This window comes from Mizuhopecten yessoensis, unplaced genomic scaffold (assembly GCF_002113885.1).
Source record: "Mizuhopecten yessoensis strain PY_sf001 unplaced genomic scaffold, ASM211388v2 scaffold716339, whole genome shotgun sequence".
In the NCBI taxonomy this organism is placed as follows: Eukaryota; Metazoa; Mollusca; class Bivalvia; order Pectinida; family Pectinidae; genus Mizuhopecten; species Mizuhopecten yessoensis.
Window position 1 is genome coordinate 240,144 of NW_018480067.1, and position 26,862 is coordinate 267,005.

General features: G+C 36.5%; 1 protein-coding gene across 4 annotated transcripts in view; it reads right to left on the minus strand.

Moving 5' to 3' along the window:
- The window catches only part of LOC110443309, a 365,314-nt gene that overhangs the window by 96,711 nt on the left and 241,741 nt on the right, over window positions 1-26,862 (minus strand). For all 4 annotated transcript variants that reach the window (XM_021487458.1, XM_021487457.1, XM_021487459.1 and 1 more), the window contains 4 exons: window positions 26,546-26,770; window positions 21,546-21,691; window positions 20,582-20,711; window positions 8,348-8,483 (listed from right to left, as the gene is read on the minus strand). In XM_021487458.1, the coding sequence (XP_021343133.1) occupies window positions 8,348-8,483; window positions 20,582-20,711; window positions 21,546-21,691; window positions 26,546-26,770 (637 nt within the window). The remainder of the gene's footprint in view (window positions 1-8,347; window positions 8,484-20,581; window positions 20,712-21,545; window positions 21,692-26,545; window positions 26,771-26,862) is intronic.

Here is a 26,862-nt window from a genome sequence, read left to right on the forward strand (position 1 = left end):
TGGGTGATCTAGAAATACATGTTACTTGTTGCTGCAGGTCAACATCGTAAACTCAACTGCACAAATCTGTAAATGCCTCCAAACAATTCTACAACCCGCCATAAATCTGATCCTCATGTCCTTGTTATATCTCTCAAGAATCAATATATAGATCAAACTGTTAAACTGTCCCTGACAAGAATTGATATTACAACAAACTACCAAATTTTCATTACCAGGAATCGTAGATATAATTCCCTAATTAGCATTTTTATAGTTAGAATCTACAATAGATCAAATTATTTTCTTTAATATTAAGAATTAACAACTTAGATCAAACCCCTTTATTTTCACTCCTAGGTTTCAACACATAATATAATGCGATCAACTTCCCCATTTTTCACTTACAAGAACCAAAATCATAAAAAAACTCCAGGATTGTCCTCAAAAAAATAATTCTGATTCAACACGTATAAAAATGTCATCAACTCCGCCCAATATTCGTCTGCTGGATAAACGAAATACACGGTAGTGAAGCGGACGTAAAACCTATCGATCAATCAATCAATCAATCAATCGCCCAATATTCACTACCAAAATCTTTAAAAAAACTCCTAAATTTTCCGTAAAAAATAATATCCTGGTTTTACTCATTCACCCCTCAAATTTAATTATGAAGTAATTCCAACCTTTGAATTGGAAGATTTAAACTGTGTCTTCAGGGGTGAATAGGTAAAAATACACAAGGATTTTCAATACAGGAATAGGTATAGCTGTCATCCCTTATTTACCATAATGGAAAGAGTCTCTTTGATTCACTGTCTGCTTTATAGTTAGGTGTGATGAATATTCATTATGCATCAATGAATATTCATTAGGTTAAAGCACACACATGTGCGCTTATGTCTTCAATCAGGTAATAAAGACAGCAAGTCAATTATTTTGTAATCCTACAGTATTTTCCAATATACAATGTACATCAAGTGACAATGGTTTCCAAGGTAACCGAAATAAATAGCAAATTAATTCCCCGTCACAGGACTCAATGACACAATGCCTAAGTAAACACTTTTTTCAATATCACATATTATGCAAGCCAAAGGCATTCTGGTAATTGCTAGTCTGATGTTTCTAGGTTTGGTAAGATTTTTTTTTGAGTTTTGGCAATTTACCATATTTCTACATAATAAGCAACCCTTCTCCTTTTTTGGTCCGCAGCATCCAATCCCTTCACCATAACTTATCAACTTAAATAACTCATTCGCCATTGAGGACACATTTAAACTCTTACAACTCGAAGGTTGGAACAGTTCATTATGAAATTTCAGGGGTGAATGAGTTAAAAAGTGTATGTGAGAAGTTTTGAAGTCATGCTAATTGCCGTAAGCTACTCTGAGGTTTTTATCAAGTACAGTTTAGAAATATTATCTAATATTTTGGGGGGTTTGATGAGAAACAGTGCCTTACCCTGGTGTCTTTCTGACAATCACAGCCAAAGGGCCAGTGATATTTGTATACATGCTGGCTAATTCACATTGAATCCTAATTTCAACAATGCTATATTACTGAGTCGGTACTTTTTTCTTTAGAGTAACATACTTGATTATAAGTCAATAAATGGTTATTCTTAATATATATATACACTACAGGGAAACTGTAATCAAAAGTTTAGAACTTTATTTTAAAACTATTATAAGATCAATTGAAAGCACTAAGTTTTAAATATAACAGTATGAGACGCATGCATGGGTATATAGCAATCTGCTATTTTCTCTTTTCTCTATCTTAAAGTATATATTTCATCTATCTGGAAGTATTTTATAAACTACATATATCACAATCTAACAGATTTGATAATCAAATATCATTTACAAATTTTCTATCAACAGTTCGTGAAATAATCCCAAGTTATATGTCTTACGAAGTCCAGTATTATATACCTGAGAGCAAATATCAGTCTTATTTTGACTAATATGCTTCAGTCTAACAGAAATGAACTTCTAAAATCTTCAAATTATAACAAAATGTTACCTGCCCTTTTCTTGTCCCTCTGTATCAGAATGGAGTCTAAGAACACAGTTGATCCGATTCAAACACAAGTTTTCTTTCAATATATAAACTGACTGCTGTGCAAAAGTTTCTACACAACCCAGCTGCATACCCTTATCAGGCTCTCTAGTGATAATCAGGTTAATTAAATCTTATGTCTGCCATATGTTTGCAGGATCAATTACACACAATAAACCATTAAACCAGGAAGACCAGACAACCCAGAAAGCCCTGTCAACCGCACATTGGCCGACACATGGATTACTCAGTGTTTAATCCTCCATCCCATTTCTGAGAAACATACACGTTTTATTTTAAATTCATCTGAAGCTGTGGTTTTCAGAAAACAAATGTGATGTGTCATTTCAGAAAAAACCCGTTGAATTATGATAATTAATTATGCTGACTAATATTTCAAAATTTGTTAAAGTTCTACTACTCCGTAATAACCCACTACAAATCAAACACGGCCCTGTGATTTGTTTACTCCGACCTGTAGTTTGTTTACTCCGGGCAGTTCTATTGTAGTGAACAATATTGACAAACGGGACACTAAACTTTTAACTTTCATTATCATTCATAGAGAGCATACAGGCCCAATGTCAACAGTTTTCAGCTCCTCAGGTAGTTTATTGGTCAATTCTGACCTCCCTGATGGACATTGGTCAGTCTGGGTCGTAAATATTGGCCTTTATCTACAGAATGCTTCCTGATAAGACTAGCACACCTTTGTTAATGAGACAGAAATAAGGAAACAAAGAATTTCCTCTCTGTGATAAGTTCCTGTCCCATTTCTCAACTTTATTTACAAAAGACTTGATGAATTTCATTTTTGTTTGATCTGATCTTTGTTTTTAATAAAAAAAATAATGCATATTGTTTTTAAGTTTTGAACTTGAGGCTACCAATTCTTTGTTAAAATCTTCTTTCACTTTTAATTGATTATGAACCAATTTAATTAATTATGAACCAACCATTTTAACATGCAACATGCTTACAATTTTAGCTTTTAAATTAAAGGTAAATTACTGCACTTCCATCTTGCACCGACATCTAAGAATCTATTAAATATGATTTTGACCGAATTTGGCAAAAGTTTGTCAGCTCAAGTCCAATCTATTCACTCCAATGTAAAAATATTTATTGAATATATTTGGCTTCTTGTGATTTGTCTGAGGCTATATATAGTTATACTGAATGTCAACGACTTTTTCTGATCACTGATGATATTTTCTGAGAAACATCTATATATACACGTTTTATTTTAAATTTATATGGAGCTGTGGTTTTCAGAAAACAAGCATTAACTGATTTTAAAATTGCACTGTTTAATTATAATTACAAGAGACAGGCCAGTACATGTCAACCTGTTTTTTAGTTAGTTTTTCTTTTCATTCTAGTTTCAGCATCGAGTTGATAATATATTACCTCATCAATAGCAGACAGACATTTCTGATGAAATTCCTGTTTAAAGCAAACATCCATCACAGCTCATTAGTGCATAGGGCCAACTTGACTAAAGGAATATTCTACTTGTATTAAGTTTTGTCTAAATCAGATCTGGGTATAATAACGATGACAAGTGTATGTGCGAAATATGGAAGAAATGATGGACGGACAGACACTGGACAGACGAAGGACATATGTTGGTAATGTTACACTATATATATACACAATCATTTGCATGGTTAGGGGCATAAATTGTTGCATTAGTAAGACACATCTATTCCTTGATATACAGCCCTAATTATCAAACTGTCAGCATCCTGCCAGGATGGACAAGATGGATGATGGACGATGGACTGATGGACAGAAGGACAGAATTCCATGGTGATCATGATCAAGGGGCATAAACGAGACAGTTGAATAAGTACCTTACAAAATTCAATAAGACACATCTATCCCTGATACAGCCTTGATCAAACAGTCAACATACTACCATGTACATTTTATAGAATTGTTTACATTCAAAAAGTCGTTTCTGTTAGTTCACAAAGACTAGAAATACACTAGACCTTGTTTAGCATACAGGAACCATTTTGTGTTATATTCCTGACATGCACGCTCGGCCAAACAATCACTGAATTCAAACATTACACATTTGGCACACACCTTCAGGACACTCTTACTAGAATGAGTTTAATGTATAAGTAACAGGCATCTGCTTGTTTTCCTTTCAGATGAACATGTCATAAAGGATCGAACAAATGTCAGTGACTCGTTGTAGTCCCCAGTGTTTACTTAACCACAGAACAACGACTCCCCTATCTAGTCCTTGTATTGAAAAAATAAAGGCAAGAAGGAGAGCAGGTGACATTCCTAAAACATAGAGGGGCATAGTGTGGGGGCACTCCAAAAAAGTAGAGAGATGGGAAAACCCCTACAACATAGGAAGAGCACAGAATAGCCATACTACAGTACAGGAGGAGCAAAGTGGAGGGAGGTCAGGCACTCATTTAATATAGGAACAAGATGGGAGAGCTTTTAAAACAAATTAGAAAATGTCTGTAAGACATGAATGCCTCCATCCCACTTTGATCATGGGACGGGATGGGATGGACCTCGGCAACACACCATTTTATGAGAAAAGAAGGACACTCCTAAAACATAGGAGAAACAAGGGGGCCATCCCGAGATATTGAATAAAACATAGGTGGTAACAAGGATACATCCCTGAAACACTTGAGGAATTTGGGAGGAGGGGGATTCCTTAAACACAGGTGAAGCAAGGAGGTACACCCCTAAAATATACGTGCAAACAGAATACTCTTTAAACATAGGAGGAACAACTTCTCTGAGGAACTTGGGTAAACATCCCTTAAACATAAGCTGGGTTGAAGTACTAGGGCAGTATTTTTATCATTCTGTTGTTTCTTTTGAGAACTATAACTTCTTTTATAGAAAAGTCGACAGGATAATGACATCTCCTGTTCCTAGTTCACGTATGGAGTGCCAACCTCTGAGAGGGACAACTGGGGTACATTGATATAGCGCATACAGCTATCAACTTAAGAGGATAATCAAATAATTGTCACGTAATTCCATACAGTCAGGTTCCAAAATTAGATGACTAATTACCAATACAAATGGTATAAAGTCCAAACTCTGAAACATAATACCAATTTGTTTTTCTATTTACTTATAAGGAAACAAAGATGAATTGTTGATACAAGTGTCTGCTGGACAGGATGAGGAATTGTACCATAGGGCTGCCAATATTTACACAGTCAATACGAGTCCCATTACTGACGAAAGTAATGACAAAATGGTCTTCTTCTGTCAACAATAACTAGAATTTTGTTTTTATATACAATAACTAAAATTTTGTTTTTATATGTCTCCCCTTATTAGCCAACATACAAACTTTGGTATAAAAAAATAACAAAGGGCCATATCTTTTTATAAAGTGGGGCACGAGACCCGAATTTAGAATGTGACACTCCTACTTCCCGAGATACAGTAAAGCTTTAGCAAGTTTGGTCAACGTAGGTGAAATAACATGAAAGTTATGTCGTGGACAAACTTCGGTATTAGAAATAAACAAAGGGCCATAACTCTGTATATAGTTGGGCACAAGACCTAGTTCCAGTGCACTGCACACCTTCTGTAGGTGATGAAGGTAAAGTTCAAGTTTGATTTGGATATCTTTAATGGTTTAGAAGTTATGTCATGGACAAACTTCGGTATTAAAAATAAACAAAGGGCCATATCTCTGTATATAGTGAAGCATGAGACCTAATTCCAGTGCACTGCACACCTTCTGTGAGTGATGCATGCATATCTTAAGCTTCATCAAGATATCTTTAACGGTTTAAAGGTTATGGCCCAGACAAGCTGCAATTAGAAGAACCAGAAGAAAAGGAACCGATACTAATACAATATGTCTCCCTTCATTCGAAGGGGAGATATAATAAAACCAGTTTTGGCCTTCCTGTATAAGTGCAATACCTACAAAAATGTAGCTAAAAAACTTATCTCCTGAGTATCGCCCAAGAAACATCTTTGATGCGAAAAATATGCCACATTGTCAGAAAAATTTTCAAAATTTAGCTCACCTCCTAGGTATATAACATGAAAATATTCAGCAGTGTTCCATGATAAATTCAAATTCAAAAAGCCAAAAAATCACAAATTCACAAAAAGTCTTATCAATATAATGATTTGGAACATGAACAAACTTCAATGGTTATATATACCTACGGTGAATTTCAGAAATAAAACAGTACTAATAGGAAAAGCACAGTTTCAAGAGTTCATATTTATACTTAGCATTCATATTTCGATTTCAACAAATTTTATTGAACAAAAACAATTGAACAAATGGATTAGACAACAGGCTTAGCCTATACAAGTCTTCTCCTAATGTGGTGAAATGTCATTATTTAGACTAGTTCACCTCTGTGTAAAGGAGACGGGGACAGGCCAATGTATGCAAGATGACCTTCAAATTTACCGTGAATCAATTACAAAGAAACAAATTGATCAATGCTGATCATATAAACTGATGTCAGTTCTATAATGGAATACGCTCGTTCTAAACATATCTCAACTGTCTGAGAACCATCCATACCCTGCCCTAATCTCTCATCTCTCAGAACCAATGTGAAGACACCCTACCCCACATACGATTTCAGTTGTGGTCTACTATCTCAATATAGCCTTTCCATCATAAAGGCTCATCTATAAACCAATAATTAACAGCATTGATCAATTTGTTTCTTTGTAATTGATTCATGGTAAATTTGAAGGTCATTTTGCATACATTGGCCCGTCCCCGTCTCCTTTACACAGAGGTGAACTAGTCTAAATATTGACATTTCACCGCATTAACAATCGAGTCCTACCATCGACCTCCTTTTGATGAATCAGTCGTAACTATCACAAACGATACCTAAACACGGTCAATGGAATTGTACAACTTTCCAGCTATCTTGATCCGTCTATCGTTATATTTCTATATAGATTAAACGACAATTTCACACACTGTCTCAGAATTTCTCTTGATACAAAAGAGTCAAATTCTCAAGTACAGTATTGAGAGAAATCATAATTGAACTATGTTCATAAAGAGTTCAAAAGATTGTTCAAATATTAAAACATATTTTGAGCCCTTTTATCTATTTCATTCTGTAATGAAGGTTATTTTTAAAATAGTGTTTGAGTTTAAATAATATGTTATCTAAACTAATAGAAAGGTAGCAAGCCTTCATCTATTTGACTCGGGTACTGCTCGGTCACCAGACAACAGTCGGCCATTCTATCATTATAATCGCAGTCCACCATACAGAATCAGTGTAATTGAATCATTCCATTCTTTAAATAATTTAGTGGCTATAAAAATAATTTAAAAATCATGATGATGCTCATTTATATCAAACAACAAGTATATAAATTTCATGTTTTTACTGTTTTCTTTGCAGTAACACCTTAGATAAACTTTTGCTAGAAACAAAATTGATTTCTGAAGCAGAATTTGCTGAACAGCAGGTTTACATAGTATGAATGCATTTCAGTTTTTACCCTTTCACCACTGTAGACCATGATGGACTCAATCTGATCAATGCATGGTAGAGTCTACTAAAGTTACATAGGGTTTAGGGTTGAAAGGGTTAAGGTGGGTCATATGTTAGAGTTAGAATATAGAAATGATATTTTTGTGTGATTTAAAATATTTCATACTTAGATCAAGTATTGTAACAGATTAAAAAGGCATATATTTTTTTCAAAATAGTTTCCTATAAACACTTTACCATATGAACCATTCCACGTCCTTATGAACTTAAACTGCATTCGCAGAATTTCAATAATGATGTTTTGTATTCATCAACATACATACAAAATATAGATTTTATATATAGCGTATGTATTTGATGGATATGTGCAAGTTCAAGCCTTCATCAGGTTGACAGATAAATGAACATTTAAAACAATTACAATTTAAATAAAAAAATAAAAATACTGTTTCCTAAATTTGAACATTAAAAATAAGTCTGCAACATTGACATCATTTTGTTTCAAAAACAAGAATAAGGATATATAAGTTCTATTAATATTTTGTGCCAAAAACTAGAAAATCAGTGCTCAAGGTTGTTATATTTTGGTTCCAAAACAAGAAAATAAGCAAGCATGGTGAATTTTGTTTCCAAAATCGAAAAAATCAGTGCGTGTACAAGGTTGGAATATTCTGTTTCCGAAACCAGAAAACTAGAGAGTCTTGCCACCAGGAGCTAAAGGACGAGATTGGTGCGTTCTGCCACAGAAGGAGACGATCGGCAATGCCGACACCAAACAGCAGATTGATACAAATGCTGGTACTTACATGGTTTCCTCGGGCGATGGGACGGCTTCGAAGGTTGCCCTGACCTGCTCGGGAGGCTGCGGTCGAACAGTGAGGGGTGCGTGGCAGACGGGCGTGCGGCCCGACAGGCTGTCCAGGATTGTAATATACACGAACACTGGAACACAAAAATGCCCAAGTCAATATTTGAACACCCTTCAGCCTGTACTGGAGAAAAAAATCTATACAAGGCCTGCACGTGAAAGTTTATGTTGGTAGCAGAACAGTGATTCCTATCTCTATGTAGACTGTACCGGCATACACCAGGAGACACAGGCACCTGTGTACAATCCTGGAGCCTCAGCCTTCATCCAATCTTAAGTCCTCAGCCTACTTCTAATATAATCTTAAGTCCTGATAACAGCCTATATCCAGTATAATCTTAGGTCCTTACAACAACCTATATCCAGTAACGTTAGGTCCTTACAACAACCTACATCCAGTATAATCTTAGGTCCTTACAACAACCTATATCCAGTAACGTTAGGTCCTTACAACAGCCTACATCCAGTATAATCTGTATACATCACAACAGCCTACATTCAGTAATGTTAGGTCCTCAAAACAGCCTACATCCAGTAATGTTAGGTCCTTACAAAGGCCTATATCCAGTATAATCTTAGGTCCTTACAACAACCTATATCCAGTAACGTTAGGTCCTTACAACAGCCTACATCCAGAATAATCTGTATACATCACATCAGCCTACATTCAGTAATGTTAGGTCCTTACAAAGGCCTATATCCAGTATAATGTTAGGTCCTGACAACAGCCTCTATCCAGTATAATGTTAGGTCCTGACAACAGCCTACATTTCAAAGTGGTCTCTTAACACAGGTGGTCTGTAAATACAGGTAAAGCTCCCAAAAGAAATCATTACTTTGGGTAATATTCAAAGTGGGCTCTAAACACAGGTCGTCTCTTAATAGAGGTGGGCACTTGAGCAGGTTCGACAACCATCCCAATGCCATGATTTCCAGACACCTCTTACAGCTAACTTTTTTGACATTTAACATATTAAGAGGGGATATATGATTTCATCATCAGTACAATCTTCTTGTACTGAAAGACTATATTGTATACTATAGTGTTTTATATATTGCTCATAATGTATGACTACATTACAATGTATAATTATCACATTCCCTTGTATCTAGATAGTTACTAGGATGTATGTTCTGTATAACAAGAGTCCCCAGACAAATGTTAAAGTTCAATCTTTTTCAGAAAAGATCTGTGTGTATATATATTGCCAATGACAGTGCATCATTGTTCACAAATTAACAGCCATGATAAATGACATTTTGTGGCTAGGTTTTACCAGAGGCAAATGTGCTTACCAAAATAATTAAGTCAGTCAGCTTCAACATCATAGGGGTCTATGTGGATCATTTAAAATTTGATTTATTCCCAATATCATACCACAAAAATTTCACACAATAAATAAAAGTTCAAATCACACTGAAATTTCCTACGCCACTAGATGTCAAAACCATAGATGCACCAAAATTCAGGTTCACGTGTCAAAAACGGAAATATGGCAACTATAATACAATGGAAATTGAAACAGTGAATTTTTATCTATACATGTACCTGATCGAGATACAAGTCTGTTCCCTATAGAGTTCAATATTATTTTAAAATCATTTAAAGAAGCAAAATGTTTATGAAAACTGTACGTATCAGACTATGTAAACTGATGAAATTGATGTTCTATGTATTGAGAAAAACTATTTTAAGGATAAAACAACAGGATACATTAATTAGTCGGAGTCGAGACACGTCACATCCGTCTCAAGTGAAATCTTCAAGACTGACTTTCAATAAGAACTCATGTCCAATCTTGTGCCTTCCATGGAATCCCATCAAATATCGAGTTTTGATATACTGTGATCAGGGGAAATGGTACGTCCAAACAGACAACCATTACTCCCCTAAGACAGCCTTTTGATCGGAATATATTTCTCTTGTAAGGAAGACTAAATTGTGGTTACTTAAAAAACATATTCAATCATAAAGACTGGAAGAATAACAGACAAAGACAAACACTTCAAACAGACATCTATGTCTCAAGTGAAAACAAGAGATAGCTTCAATTTCCTTCAAACGGAAGGACAGTCTGTCATAGCAGATGCTATAAGACCTAATACTCTATGTATCGTACTTGACAACTGGCTCTAGTACAATAGCTATAGAAGTTGAATGTGTATTGATATCTGACCTACATCGGGACTTCAGCCTAAATGAGGATTGAAAGACATTAGAAGCTCACTAGGGCTTCATGGTAAATATGTATGCAACTGATAAGCATTCATAAAGACATAAGCGCTGAATAATGCCGTTCAATACATATATTTCCATTCTTAATTCAATATTTTTTACATTGAAGTGACTGTGTTGTCAGTGCAAAGGAGACTCCTGGAACAGCCTAACCTCACCAAAATGTTTGCTTCTAATGGTTGGCTTACATTATGAAAGGCGAAAGGAGACACTTTAAAATGATGATATCAAATTGCATTCATAGCCCTATGAATGCAATTTCTTCTGGTAATGTGTATAGAGGAACTTGGTGCGGGAGAGTAAATATAGGTTGCTGTGGACAATGTACAGGTCTGGCCCCAAACAGGGGTAAACTAGACGCTTTAAAGTTATTGGGAGCTCCTCTGTAATCTTCAAATGACAAGGTATCAGCCTGACGATTGGTCAGGTATTTATAGCTGAAACCAATCAAATAGCTTACTGTGAGCCTTCAATTTTGTCATGACACATTAAAGGGGTGCAGAGAAGATATACGTGTACAATAGATGTTACTGTACACTATGTATGGTCTGGCTGGCCTACAACTTGTGTAATCTAGATATCACCATAGACAATGTATGACTTGAGTAATCTAGATATCACCATAGACAATGTATGACTTGAGTAATCTAGATATCACCATAGACAATGTATGGGTTGAGCCTGTCATCATGAAACGTACCCTTCATATGCCCAAACTCAGATTTTGTGCTCAAGCCCAATTTCTTTTTCTGGTGATAAATCAATGATATTTAAAAGTGTTTAATTGTCAAAGAATTGGAAGCATTTTGGACAATCATAAAACCAAATACTGTTTTCAATGTCTAAACTTGACTTTTTGACAAAGACATGATATAAACAAGTTACTTGTACAAAGAAGTTAGTACAGAGCACAGAATCTGTCGCTAATGAGCCCGAGAATAGTTTTGTGAATACAGGCCTACATATTAGACTGAGTACATTTCATAATTCAGGCAATGTGGTATGTGGCCTTCAATTGGAACACAATAGATGTGTTATATATATATAGACAATGTATGATCTGACTTGACTATATACTTAGGATTGGGTACATTCTGACATCAATCTTGCTTTAGAATAGCTTTCGTTATCAGGAAGTAAATTACTGATAAGATATTAATCTCACTTTGAATGTTTTGGTCTTTCATGTTACCTAGAAGTACTGAGCTGATGACATTCTCAATTTGATCATGTTCTTAGTGGACGTGTTGTATACATTTCTGACGTTCCTACTCCACAGTAAACATCAGCAGATGGTTTGATTGTAAATCTTGATCATTGATGACTATGATAACGGACTACACAGACCACTCTATAGCAAGTGTTCATCACTTGATCATCATCCTACATCCTTCTGTCCGCCATCACTATTGGGAGGTTTCTCATGAAAGCACAGGAAATCATTTCTTTCTTTCTAGTCATAAAAGGGTACTGAATACTGGGAAATTTTCCCCCGGCCATTTTTTTGTTTCCTTTTCCATTATGGTAATTTTACCCCAGTTCCTTTCACCATGCTTCACCATACCATGCCACACCGGGACCCTTCAAACTCTAGATGAATGCTCTACCAATTGAGCTACCTGGTTGCCAGCGAAACGCCCTTCAGTCCAGTTCTGCTTCACAATCAACCATGAACTTAAGACAGCTCACCCTACCTTGAATTTCAGTTTTAGTGCCGGAAAGTGTGGCAGACAAAGTGATGTCTCGATAGGGTTTCTTGTTATCCCTTTTATGACACTGTGATCTTCTTTTTTCCCCTGAAGACACATTTGAACTCATCCAATTCAAAGGTTGAAATAATAATTCATAACGAAATTTCAGGGGTGAATGAGTTATCTTACTGACATCATGACCTCAGTATGAATGTCATATAAACATTTGCTTTTATTTGCGAAAGTATTGTTGGTTGTTGTTAAATTTCCCTAACTGGACATAATTTAGTTGTATAGTCCACATGCATGGCTCCCCTCTATATGGCAATGCCTGAGACTGACGGAGAACGCAGCAGATGAAGGCGAGTTGACTGATCAAGATTAATATCATAATTAATCCATAGAAAACATCCCGAAAGGGTTTCTTATGTAAGAATCAATAGAAACTATCCTCAACTTAAAACAACAAATCAAATACCTCCACAGCTTAGAACATTACGGACATTATTTTACATCAATAGCAAATATTCTGTTAAAGAAATGAAACCTTAATGTGACACGTCTAGAAACCATAAGGAGTAACTATGGTATCAGAACCATCACTAATAAATGCCTATACCACTTTTCTGGACAGAACATTCCATCTCTTAACTACAACTTTCCAAATAATTTGAAGCAAAAAGTTCTGTATGCCGACTATAGCACAGGGGTTTTGCCGTCTCCATACATAAAAGTTCTATTATGGCTATTTATAGAGATATTTAGAGCATTCTGTATCACTGCAATTTTTTCCGAATTTCTCAGTGCTAGGGGCACTTGTTAAGTAGAGTATGGTTTGTCAATCAACAGTTCTTAACAGTATCCTTTTTTCACAAGCATTGTTTTCTCATGTACTTTTGGCTAAATTTTGTTAGTCCTATATTTTCCATTTAGAAACATTGGTCTTGTAAGACAAGAATGTCATTTTGACCCTGTGTTTTGTTTGACCTATAAATAGTAACCATGACCTTGGGGTTGACATTGTGACCTTGAAATACAAACTCATACAAAATATACTCATACTAACCTATGTATAAATTCTAATGAAAATCTGTTACGAAACAAAGTTGATAGAGACATAACAATTAATGAATCTGGATGTGATTGGTAGGAAAGGGACAGAGGATGCGACAGGACAGGAATCTGGTTTTGCCCGAAATTATTTATGCATTTCATGAAATTACAATTTGTATTTGATGTGGGAGAAAAATAATCATTCCCAACATAGGGAGTAAGACAGAAAAATCTCAACCCTCGGAGTAAGATTCTTAAATATCAACCCTTGGGGTAAGATTCTTAAATATCAACCCTCGGGGTAAGATTCTTAAATATCTGCCCATCAGCAAAGCCTCAGGCTTTACATTGAAGAAACTTACACCGGTCAAGATTTTCTGTCTTACCCGAAGGTAGGGAAAATTAGTTTTCTCTAAAGGTCTCTAAAGGTGACAAGTACTTATAACATGGCTGTATTGTAGTTCTAGTAGGAGGCACGGTAGTCTAGTGGTAGGACGCCGGGCTCGTGACCGAGGGAGGCACGGTAGTCTAGTGGTAGGACGCCGGGCTCATCACCGAAAGGTTGCAGGTTCGAGCCACACCAAGGCACTCTGTTGTATTTTTGAGCAAGATACTTTACTCCGCTTGTTCCAGTCTACTCAGCTGTAAATGAGTACGTGGTTGGGTAGTGCTAGAATTGTCGAATGCTAGCTGTGAGCGCAGAAATGGCAGCACCGGCTGTATGGTCCACAGGAAGTTTAGATATTGGCTGGTTGCAAAGGCCCTATAACCACGGATAATAATTTGTGAACCGCTTTGAGACAACCTACGAACTAGGCTGTGATAAATTAATTAATCGTCTCAGAAAATAACAAATCTGTTCAATTTTACGATAAAATCAACTACATCTAACAGACACAAAATAGTCATATGACATCACGTCTGTACTAGAATCCACGTCAAAACGCCACATCAAACCAACAAACTATACTTCAAATAATTTGTGTGGCATTTGATCACAGTGTTTGAATATGAAATTATGATTTCAAGCTTAGCATCATTGGGAAATTGCATTTGGAACTTCTGATGAGATAGAAAAAATTATCAGTTCATTCCTGCAGAATTTTCATTGTCATCAGAGATGATGGTTTGTTTTCAAAGAAAAATATATCACATGTTATTCTCATGGAAAAGATTTCATTTGGAAATTTTTACCATCATTAATGCAGAATTTTCTATTGATTTATGTAACCATGGTGACAGAACGGTTTCCATTCGTCGAGGTTATTATATAGAACCAACACATCAGGATCAATTTTGACCTATTATGAAATCACAGAGAGCAAAAAAAGAAAAAAAAATGTCTAACATCTCATGATTTGATAAAAAAATATTTATAAAATTCTGGCTGATTTCCAACACCAGAAATATTCATGGCTGAAAGACAATATGTTGCGTGTGTCTGATTACGTGTTTTTTTTGTCCTCGATGGCAAGATAAGCAAATGATAGAACATAAAAGGGCGGAGTGTAAGTGCCAATCACCTTTATGATAGAACATAAAAGGGCGGAGTGTAAGGGCCAATCACCTTTATGATAGAACAGAAAAGGGCAGAGTGTAAGTGCCAATCACCTTTATGATAGAACATAAAAGGGCGGAGTGTAAGCGCCAATCACCTTTCGTTCAGATCATTATTGGCTCGCATATAACTGGTGGTAAATTGACAGTCGGGATCATGTCAACATGTGCAAGGTAATTTATTTGTACAAAACTTTTCAATGATGAATATTGATATTTAGATTAAATGCCCCGAGCTAATCGGCAAACATCACGATAGCACCTAAGTTGTACAGAAGCTGGGTTGAGGCTCGTGTGATAAGCTTATACCAGAGAAATGGAAGCGATGCCGTTAAGTAATAAAACATGTCACCATCGAGTATAAAGCAAGTCAACTCTTGATCTACAATCCATTTAACATCTTTCGTTGTTCTGTAAAATAATCTCATAAAGGCAGCTGGGCCAACATTGAAAATTCACGCATTTGAAATCAAATCTCCTACGTTGAATGAAGGATATTTAGATATGTTTCCTTTATAACTGTATACGTGAGATTTGTGTGGTAGCCCGGTTTTCTTCTGTTTATTTCAAATGTTGCACTTTGATTATCACTGTGGCAAGTTCTTCAAAAGTACACCTTCATATTTCAGCATCAAGCTTGATACTAAGTTTCTTTTAAAATAATTGAAGCAATCAAGTTTACCAAAGGTCCTTAACAATGTCTAACATTATTCTGAATTACCTGTACAATTAATGCATGTATTTTTTGTGTACTCTTCCAGTTGGGCCAACTGGTAAAAAAGTTGCCAAATCTATCCCAGAGGAAACAGTCCAGCTTGTGCCATCTTTTATTTATTCAGTTGGATATCATTCAATTTTAGTTGGTTAGCATTTTGTTTCGGCTGTAACCACTTATATATAGTTCATTAAATCTTTCTGTCAATCAAATCCCCTATTCTGATTGGTTGATTTATCCAAGCAAAACATAATTCCTTTCTAACTTTCATTCTTTAAAATAAGGTATTTCTTGGTGTGCAAATTTTATTTTAGAAGTCTTAGTGTCTACCTGTTTTGGTAAATATGTACCTTGTAGTAGGATATCATACATCGTGAAGTCTGCTATTCTAGCTGAGACTACCCCCCCCCCCCCCCCCCCCCCCAAAAAAAAAGCAATTTATCACAATATCCTTTATATTATAATTAGTGTTTCCCTGCACAAAATCATTACTGGATTTGGTGTGAAGTTATCAATTGTACTTGAAAAATAAAGTGATTTCATCTACAGCATTTAACGAAAGGTCATTTGAAGACGTGCCTCCATGTGTGTTATGTGTGCGTGCATGTGTGTATGTATACTGGAGGCAGGGTATGGTGGTGTAAATGCCTTCTCGTGATAGCACGGATCTCATGCCGACTTTATAGTTCTATCTCACTGAAATACCATGCCGAAGGCAACCAGCACAGCATCCAATCACTTAATACTGACAATGAGTTAACCAGTTGATGCCATTACTCTAAATGCTGAACATTAGGCAGGGAATTTTAAGGACTTTCGTATGTCACAGTCTGGGGACAGAACCTACCGCCTTCCTCACCTGGGGGAATATTCAACATTACAGCCAAAAGTGAGGTATTACCAAGCAAGGCTCTAGGAAATAAAAGTTAGTTAGAAATAGAGAGAAGTAATTCTACAACATGGCAAACATATGTATATATATATCCATTACATAGGTCAGGACTCCAGACATGCAAGGTAAGGAGGTCTATTTCTGGAAGGAACTCTATAACTGTCGTGACATTTGTCAAAATGTCACAGGCTACAGACAGTCACCAGTTGTGTGAGGGGATTCCAGGCAAAGACCCTTTAGGAAGTGGCAGGACAAACAGGGTCATGAGAATGAAGACATGTCCCCCACCCTCTTGCACACAAGACATGTACACATTCTACAGGATAGGAAACCATTCCTCTGACACTGTAGTCCCCCTATATAGCTACATTGTAGTGGAACAGCCCCCTCCCTGACAACAGAGGTCCCCTTCCCTGACAACAGAGGTCTCCTTCCCTGACAACATAGGTCCCCTTCTCTGACAACAGAGGTCCTCTTCCCTGACAACATAGGTTCCCTTCCCTGACAACAGAGGTCCCCTTCCCTGACAACAGAGGTTCCTTTCCCTGACAACAGATGTCCCCTTGCCTAACAACAGAGGTTCCTTTCCCTGACAACAGATGTCCCCTTCCCTAACAACAGAGGTCCTCCTCACACAATGCTATAGACTACCATCAGTTGCCCCGGTAATGCCTGATAGAAATGGCTCCATTCAATCACGTCAATCAGCTCCATTAGAAGTGGTTGGAGAAGGGAGGTGAAGTGTCCAAATTTGGTCAACAGACCTAGTTAATTTAAGGCACAAATCAATTCCTATGTGTTAAACGAACAGTGAGAGTTGCATTCACAGTAAAATCAATAACACCCTCCATGTCAACGAGGAAAGGGGGACATCTGTAGAAGTCCATCTGTATATGTCTCATCCCTCAGCCATCAGTGAAAAGCTTTACTTAAACTTCTGTCAAAATTAAAGAAACCTTCTAGCATTAACTCACCACCCCTGAAACTTCATAATGAACTCTTCCAATTCAAAGGTTGGAATAGTTCATTATGAAGTTTCAGGGGTGAATGATTTAAGAATATAATGATAATCAACTCTAAGTAATTGAAAGTATCCCACTTCAACCTTATAACAAATAATGTGTAAAGCTTGACAAAACGCCCTAAAGGTTTTGTCATATAGAACCATGGGTTGAATTGAACACTGTGTAGGAATGGTTGTCAAAGGGGCAAGATTTCTCAATCTGCAGCATACATGATTTTATATTGTCAGAGCTGCTGCAATCTACAAATAGTTTATATGCTGTCTTTCAAAAGAAGGTTACGCAAAAGATTGCTGCTTTAATTAGTCCACATTGGCTGGTTATAATGGTTATACTTAAAATTAAATATAATCTCACAATTTATAGATCATTATATCTATCCAATTAGCAGACAACACTTATTTCTTTTCATTTCAATAGCAATGGTGATAAAACAAATATGTCGTAAATTCTGAAGCCTTTCATTGATTCATGCCGACATGGCCTTGCATCAGATTTTATTTTGTTTGCGCGATATAGTGTTTCATCCTCCCGCCCCAATATATTTCATGCATAAGTATGGCCGAATCCTCGGGGAGACTTATCATGCTTGTCTTCTAAAAACTCATCTCACTAAACAGTATGATTTTATTTACATCCAACAGCGTGAGTACACACACAGGCATCACAAGGAGATGGCAATTATCACAAAACGAAACTTGTCTTGTGATTTATCATACAAATGGCTCTATCCGATGTTAAAACTTTAAATTTGATTTACGAACATGTTGAATGGCCAGAGGTCTTTAATATAGACACAAGTATTCCGTCTGCATCTATAATCATTACCGTTCAATGAACGATACTTGGCTTTTTATTCTGATTCGCGACCAGCCCTGCGGCACCCTTTACACACAGTCAGATGACACGCTGATTGTGAAATGGCGGAATACAACATATTGCTTCAGTAATCTAGTTTCACAAACTCGCAGAAATCATGCCCAAAGCAATTTGTCAAAATGGCAGAGAATATGCTAGCTAGCGCACTGACAAAGCCTTTATGGAGTTATTACTTGTCCACAAAAATTACATGTTTTAAGGCGAATACAAATGTAATAGACCTATTCCATAGAACAGGTTACACTCGGTTCTGTTTTCTGCCAACTTTCATCATGGTGTCTTATTAACAGACAATGTCTCAACAATATGTAAAGTTTGTTACAGATGTACAGTTAACAGGATGCTGACAGCTACAGAATAGTGTATATTATATGTTATAAAAGCTCTTTATGTAAAGTTACCATATCTACAGTAGCTCAGACTATTCATTAATACCCGGCTTGGACTTTAAAATTGTCCACTCACCCCACTTTGAAAAAAAATATTACCAACCAAACGAGAGAAAAAAAAAAGAAAAAAAAATGACAAATGCACATTATTTTGAGATGACGTAAAATTGACTATTCGTTAAAATACCAAATACGAAATTAATATAATGAAACTGGTGCCACAATCTTAATTTATTTTTCAAGCCCCAAAGTGTTATTTTTCTTGCAAAAGAATTTCAACTGAATCACCAAAATTTTGTAACGGGTTAATTTGTCATACATAACAATTCAGTAAGTGGGATAATTTTAACATAACAGTGTAAGATATAGACAAATCCTTCACCAGATTTAATGCAACAAAGACGGAGGTACCTACTAATACAGCTGTATTGATTACAGCATTTCACTTCAAACATTTTACATATTAGAATTTATTCAAACAGTAACAGATTAATTTCTACAGGGACTCAATTGATACAAACAGTAATAATGAAAGACACAAAATTAAATGTGCTTTTATTGAAATAATAATAGATGAAAATAATTTTCTTAAACAGTTTTGGAAACAGAGAAAATAAAAATATTGCTGTGATTGAAACTGTTGATATTATGTAACAATGACCAACTATATCTTGTAACATATCATATTATATCAGTTCCTAGCTAAAAATGTTTCATACAAAATATAGTGGATTGAAGCAGAAGTGTTTCCATTTTACTACAACCACACGTTGCTAAGCAACAGATATTTATTCAGGTGTACCCACAAAGTGATGCATGAATCCATTAAGGAAAAAATAGCAAAAACTATCTCAAATGTCTCAAATATGACACAAGATACTGATGCTTCTCGTATGCAACATCTTGGTCTTTTTTGGTTATAAAGTAAATAATTCAGAGCACTCATAGATGGATAGATATCTTCAATCACAGATGTAAAATATTCATAAGCTCTGCGGTAGATCTTCCACAGATCGACCATCTCAATGGTAGCCGCAAGCTCATGGCACTAACGGCAAAGCTGAAAACTCAAAGGACGATGTGCTAAATTTGTTTCAAAACCTTCATGGCTAATTTTTCCTTTTTAACTCGATTATGAATGACATATTTTTATGAAATAATACGAAAGAGGCAAATAATAAATTAATTAGAAAGGAACCTTTATTTTGATAACATTTCTTATTAATTTCAATCAATCAAATTTAATTCAACTTGCATGTGCTGTACGTCACTTAATAAAAACTGGTTCAATTAGGGTTATTTTGAAGTTTCTTTTAAAGTTATATGAGATGATATTTGGTGAAGTTTGAAATGAAAATATAACTGAAATATTTATTACACAGACCACCTTTGATAGAATATGAAATCAAATGACTTTAAAACTCTACTATAATACAGTAAAACAAAATAACACAGAAATCTGGTGATTTACTTTAGAAATGTGATATTTTCAAAATACAACAAAATGAAACCAATTCATCCCTTAGAAAGCACTGTCTGCTTCAGACAGGAACTTACAAGTGTTTAAATGACTATGATATGGCGGTGACTGCAACACAGACTGAAGCTAACAAGACTCTTCTATTTGGTTGATTAATGTTGTATGGCTCAGTCTGTTTCAGACACAGGCTTGTATCAGCATGCTTACAGTAATTATTTACAAGTACTAAGATGACCCAGATGTGGCCATGACACGTACCTCGATGCTTGTTGTTGGGATTTCCGGCCGGGAGTATGAAGTTAATGGACGACCGTAGTCCGCGGTAGATCACATATCGCACGTCACTTTCTTCCAAGTTGTAACTCACTTCGTACCAAAGTGGCAAATGCTAGCGAGATAAAGAAGAAAAACACAGAAAGATTAAATTTTAAATTTTAAATAGGCTGCCGTTTCAATTGAGCATCTTTATGATTCCGCAGCGAAGCATCATGGTATGATATACGAGTTTTGTAAGTCTAAAAAGGAGCAAAAGTGTGAGTGTATAATGTGTGACCCCAGTTATCGCCACGGTTACCTAACAAACCGCTGGCTTTAGTCAGTGTTATCTTGGAGGTGAACAGTACTCTCCGTACAGACCTGTTAAATTTGCCAGAACTCTAACGTGGCTACAATTGGTGTCTTCTCCGTCACGTTTCATCCTAAAGTGTCTACACTTTTTCCAGCTTGCTCACCAGTTTTCCGATGATTTGTGGAAGACAAGTCAGGTTTTTTAAAGTCAATGTACCAATTTGCTGCATTATTGTACGCAGTCAGCAGGAAGCTTAACTCCTAAGGTTAATAACAGGTAATTCCCCTATTTGTCTCATATACAATAATTTGGGGTGATTTAAATCCAGCATTGATATCAGTACATGATGTAACAAAATGCTGATGTCTTTGTACATACATGTACAGTTAATTAGCTAACAATGCTGCATATCATGTTGTGTAATTATCAAGAAGTCGGCTTTCAAAATTATCAGAGAATGTTTGCGTAAAAGTCAATTTAAAGGAACATGTCAAGAGATACATATGTTTTGAAAAGTCTTAGACAAACAGATGTAGGTGAAGTAACTTTCATTATAGTATGTTTAAAAAATATCTGAATGGTATCGTTAAAATTTAAGAAAATTTAAAGAGAAAACTGAAGGGGAGGGGGGTTATTTAGAACAGATGTACACACCTCCTCGACATCCCTCCACTCTTTACAGAAGATGGTGAACTCCGTGGACATCTCAAAGCCAGAGTCTGGTTTGACGCTACAGTCACCTTGGTGAGGACTCTGATTGACCTTGAACTGGGCCATCGCATGACCTTTAGTCGAGCCATCTGAAAAACAATAAAATGTAAAAATAAGCTTCTTTTTAGGAAAACAGTTTGAGAAAATATACTCATTAACAATTAAGCAGAAAAGTTCATCCCATAACAACTCACTGACTGAACTGTGACTTAGAGCTGGTCATATGACTCCATTGTGCAATTATACATGCATTAGTCTGACCTTGGTCTTGTGATTGACTGGCTAGCAGACTTGCCAAGTCATTGATGCGACCAACTGTGGTGACCAGGACTGGCCAGATTATGTGACTGACGGCAGTGACTTTTTTAGCACTGGCCTGGGTCACAAGACTTAAAACAATGACTAAAACCAGTCTGGTCATTGACTGATTGCAGTGACCTGAAGATGGGACCCAGACAAGTGACTGAAACCTGTCTGGTCATGTGACTGACTGAAGTCACTAGGACTGGCCTATGTCATGTGACTGACTCAAGTCACTAGGACTGGCCTAGGTCATGTGACTGACTCCAGTCACTAGGACTGGCCTAGGTCACATGACTGCTACAAGCAACTAGGACTGGCTTAAGTCATGTGGCTGCTAAAAGTGACTTGAGACTGACCTAGGTCATGTGACTGCTACAAGCAACTAGGACTGGCCTGGGTCACATGGCTGCTAAAAGTGACTTGAGACTGGCCTAGGTCATGAGACTGCTTAAAGTGACTAAGACTGGTCTGGTCATGTGATTGCTACAAGCAACTAGGACTGGCCTGGGTCATGTGGCTGCTAAAAGTGACTGAGACTAGCCTAGGTCATGTGACTGCTTAAAGTGACTAAGACTGGTCTGGTCATGTGACTGATTAAAGTGACTAGGACTCGCATAGGTCATGTGACCACCACTGCTGGTTGTTGAAGTCAGAGTTGGAGCCATGGAGGCCTCCAAGGTTTATCAACTTACCTTCTGATATGATAATCCAAACGCTTCCATATCAGCAGTAATCAATATTGATGTTAAACAATCTCCTGTCTTTCTGCAATCTATAAACATTGCCGGAGATGAAAGCATATTGAGAAACCCACGACCATCATTTAATTAAGCCTTGTCTACACCCCACTCCCATCACTCCACTCAAAAGCACTCTTGGGCTTTGCACAGATTTAAACCATGTCTGTTCACATGTTCGGGAGACTTGTTATTGATGGCTAATGACAGCCCCTGAGTAAGCAGTATAAAAGCCCACCACATGAGTGTTATTTTTTTTCATTACATATTCGATGAAAGGAATAAGATCAAACATAATGTATTTTAGACCAAAAAAGACAAAGCCCATGAAAATTCTTGCTATCAAATCAGTCTTGGGACGCAGCTGATGCTGTCTGCCCAATACGGTTCTGAGGATTATGAGCATGGACCGATGATGCAGCACCGTGGCCGCCATGCTTACGATAGGTGTTGTGCTTATTTAGTCTGCAGTCTCTCATGATATCAACTCATTCGTGAAAAACACATTTAAGCCCCACAAAAGGAAATGGAATATGGACGAAATGAGGGTCTAATTCTATTAAATATTGGAGGGAAATGAACAATTGTATGGCTCAAGTTTTACAAGGTACTAAAACCTGTGTAAAAATTGTAATATGTTCATAAAAGACATAGTCGGCGGTCGTAAAACTGTGTGTGCTGAATCGTAGAATGAGAAATGGCTGTACCACAAGCAATACATCAAAGCGTGTATGTATCTGCGGTATACAACCTCCGCATTCCCATCTTCTTACGGTTTACATCATTGGCATCGCAATTGACAACAATAAAGTGACAAGTATATGTCGTAATCTAATCATGTGTTACTGTCCTATAGCAGGTACCCTTTAACCATGGAGCTCGGCTAACGTTTTACTAGCTCCACTAAAAATTACAATTGACTGATGATGATGATGATGCATTTGTGCCAGAATTTTATTATCTCTAGTTTTATCTTCATTGACTTTCTTAAATAACACATTTGTTTCCAATAAAAAAAATCTAAGGAATTAAAATAGCAATAAAACAAATTTCTCCTCTATCATATTTATTTGGTTTTGATGAAAATGACTAATCAAATTTCTTAAAGGATTTCATTAAACTTGGTATCACAGTGGGATATTAGTGCCCACCATTTAAAGACCAAACTTTTGTTTGTATGTAGGTTACTTTCCCTTCACATGTTTGGTCTCTCTGAAAAGGGATCATGCAAACCAAGACACAACCTGATCTTTACAGGGCTTCTTGGCACAATTTCCTGAGCAATCTTCAGTAAGAGTAAGTACAACTACAGACAACAGAGATCACACATCCAAGTTTCAATATTACCCACTTTAGAAGTAGCAGTAGCAAACTTAAAATGCAATATCCAGGATGGCTTTGTTGTCATTTTGTTTTTCTGAATCAGCCCCACTACATATTTAAACTGGACTTGCCCTGTCTTTGATTTGGTAAGGTTCAAATGTGACTTTAGGGGTGAATGGGTTAATAGGAATTCCAACAATCCATTTATACCTTTAATGTTTCCTGTGTATACTTGCATTATATGTACAGTAGACATCACCAGAAAACAATAATTTGAACTTTAATTTTTTCCATTTTGATATCATATTACAACTTTGTAAAGGTGTTTCCTTACCAACAGAAGGAGCTTTCGAAAAATAATGTCTCGGACAATATCATGAGATTCCTGGATAGGAGACATATTCCTATTTTCAGTAAGTGGTTAAATATCCTTCAGGTTTCTATGACATAAGATTTTCTCATCACAAGAATATCAAGTTAATATCCATGGCAATCAGTCCATCGCTACATTTCTGATCCATTTATTTTTGCATAGACCCCCCTGGGCTAATTACTGGTCAAATATGGTAGTATGCAACATTTTACACAAATATTGGCAATGAGAAATATTTCTTTTAGTTGGTTTATCTGATTTAAAAACACACAACGACTGTTTGACCCGATCACTAACCTTCAATACAGCTGACAATGTCGTATAACTGTACGACATAGCCATGACACAACTGTGAACGCATTTCAAATTTGTCATGTGTTTGTCATGCAACAGCCGGACCATAAATAAAGAGTGTTAAATTTGTTTCAGGTGCGTTGGATGGTTCTTGTGAGAACAAAACACAGCCACCGACTGTATGAGTCAGTAGCGTCCATTGTGTAACAACCATACGTGTACAGTAATATACACGTAAACCTAAGTTATTTGTAAGTCTGCTGTTACATACTTAAAAATATAGCCGTCTAAGACAGAGATGGATCGCCACACTTAAAAATATTGAACAAAATACATTTACATTGTTCAATCACATCTCCGTATAATCAGTAAAGTAATCTATAATTAATTTGACTTTTCATCGAAATTATTTCTTCAATTAAAAGCAAATTTTCTCCTTGCTTAATTTCTCATTAAAGAATGTGCTGATAATCTTTGATGAAGCATCAGAATAGTATTTTTGTTGAAGGCAATGTACTGTTAAAGTTTTAAAGAAAGAAAAAAGAATGACGTCAGAATATTTTTTCTACATATGGTCAGGTTTAAATGTGACTTTAGGGGTGAAAATTGAGGCAAAATCAGTACTTGGCACAAATGAGATCCCATTTGTAAATTCTTTTAGAAACGGAAGGATGGGATTTATATTGAACATGGACTATATGATAAGGTCCAGAATGTTATTAAAGGAAGAACTGTTCTTTGTCTTTGATTTGGTAAGGTTAAACTGGGACTTTAGAGGTGAAATGGTTAAAACAGTCAACACATTGACAAATATCTGAAAATCCTCACATAAGCATCCTGTCAACGTTCAAGACAACATGCATGTCAACAGATCAGACAACACTGATGTCAAACAAAAACACAACGCTCCTGTCAACAACCTTGGCTTATCGGATTATCGGCATTGCATGGTAGATTTTTTTGTAGACCCAATCAACATGTTCTGCATCTGCCAGCCAACGTTACAGTCAATATGCTGACCACATTGGTCAAACATTCATTCAACATGTCAGTTCAATCACGTACTGGTCAACACAAGTCTGTCAACATGCTTGTCAAAACGCTGACCAATCAATTACCACATCAGTCATATAACAATGAATATGCCAGTCCATAGATTGGTCAAATCTTCAATATAAAATGCCAGCCAACAACTTGTCAGCATAATACTAAGGCCATTTTTTTTTTTATATATATATTTCAGGCAACAGGACTGAAAAAAATATGGCAGGTAGAAAGAGAATTTCAAAAATCACCAATCATAGTTTTTCAGATAATAATATGGGGTCTAAATTTGGTTTTAATACCTGCTTATGAAAAAGCGTAGCATCATAAAGATGCCTACAATTTTCGGCATATTTGAATAGGATGTGTAAGTGTATTCAAGTTAGATAAAATTGGTAAGGGCGAAGGTTAAAAGCTGGGTCAGTCAGGCTACCTGAAACATACCTATCTTGGTGTCGGTCAACAGTGTGAGTGTCGACAAGTATACCTCACTTGGTGTCGGTCAACATTGTGAGTGTCGACAAGTATACCTAACGTGGTGTCGGTCAACATTGTGAGTGTCGACAAGTATACCTAACTTGGTGTCGGTCAACATTGTGAGTGTCAACAAGTATAACTAACTTGGTGTCGGTCAACAGTGTGAGTGTCGACAAGTATACCTAACTTAGTGTTGGTCAACAGTGTGAGTGTCGACAAGTATACCTAACTTGGTGTCGGTCAACAGTGTGAGTGTCGACAAGTATCCCTAACTTAGTGTTGGTCAACAGTGTGAGTGTCGACAAGTATACCTAACTTGGTGTCGGTCAACATTGTGAGTGTCGACAAGTATACCTAACTTGGTGTCGGTCAACATTATGGTCAAAACTTACCTTTTGTTGTGGCTCTAACATGCATGATGTAGGTACTGCCTTGTTGGATGGCTTCATTGTTTGGTTTTAAGACAAGTGACCGTTTGTCCAGACCGGTCAGTGTGGCATTCCAGACCAACACCATTGGGTAGTGTGCGTGTTGTAGGATGTGTTTTTGCCTGGCAGGTTCACTGGAGCCTTCAGGATCACTGATCACCGGATCTCCCTCATTTTCCGTCGGATTTTCTGAGGAAAACAGAATCAGATGGCAGCAAATCACACTATGTGCTTTCGGAAGTTGGGTTTTTCATCCAAAATACTGTCACAAAGTTAAAACT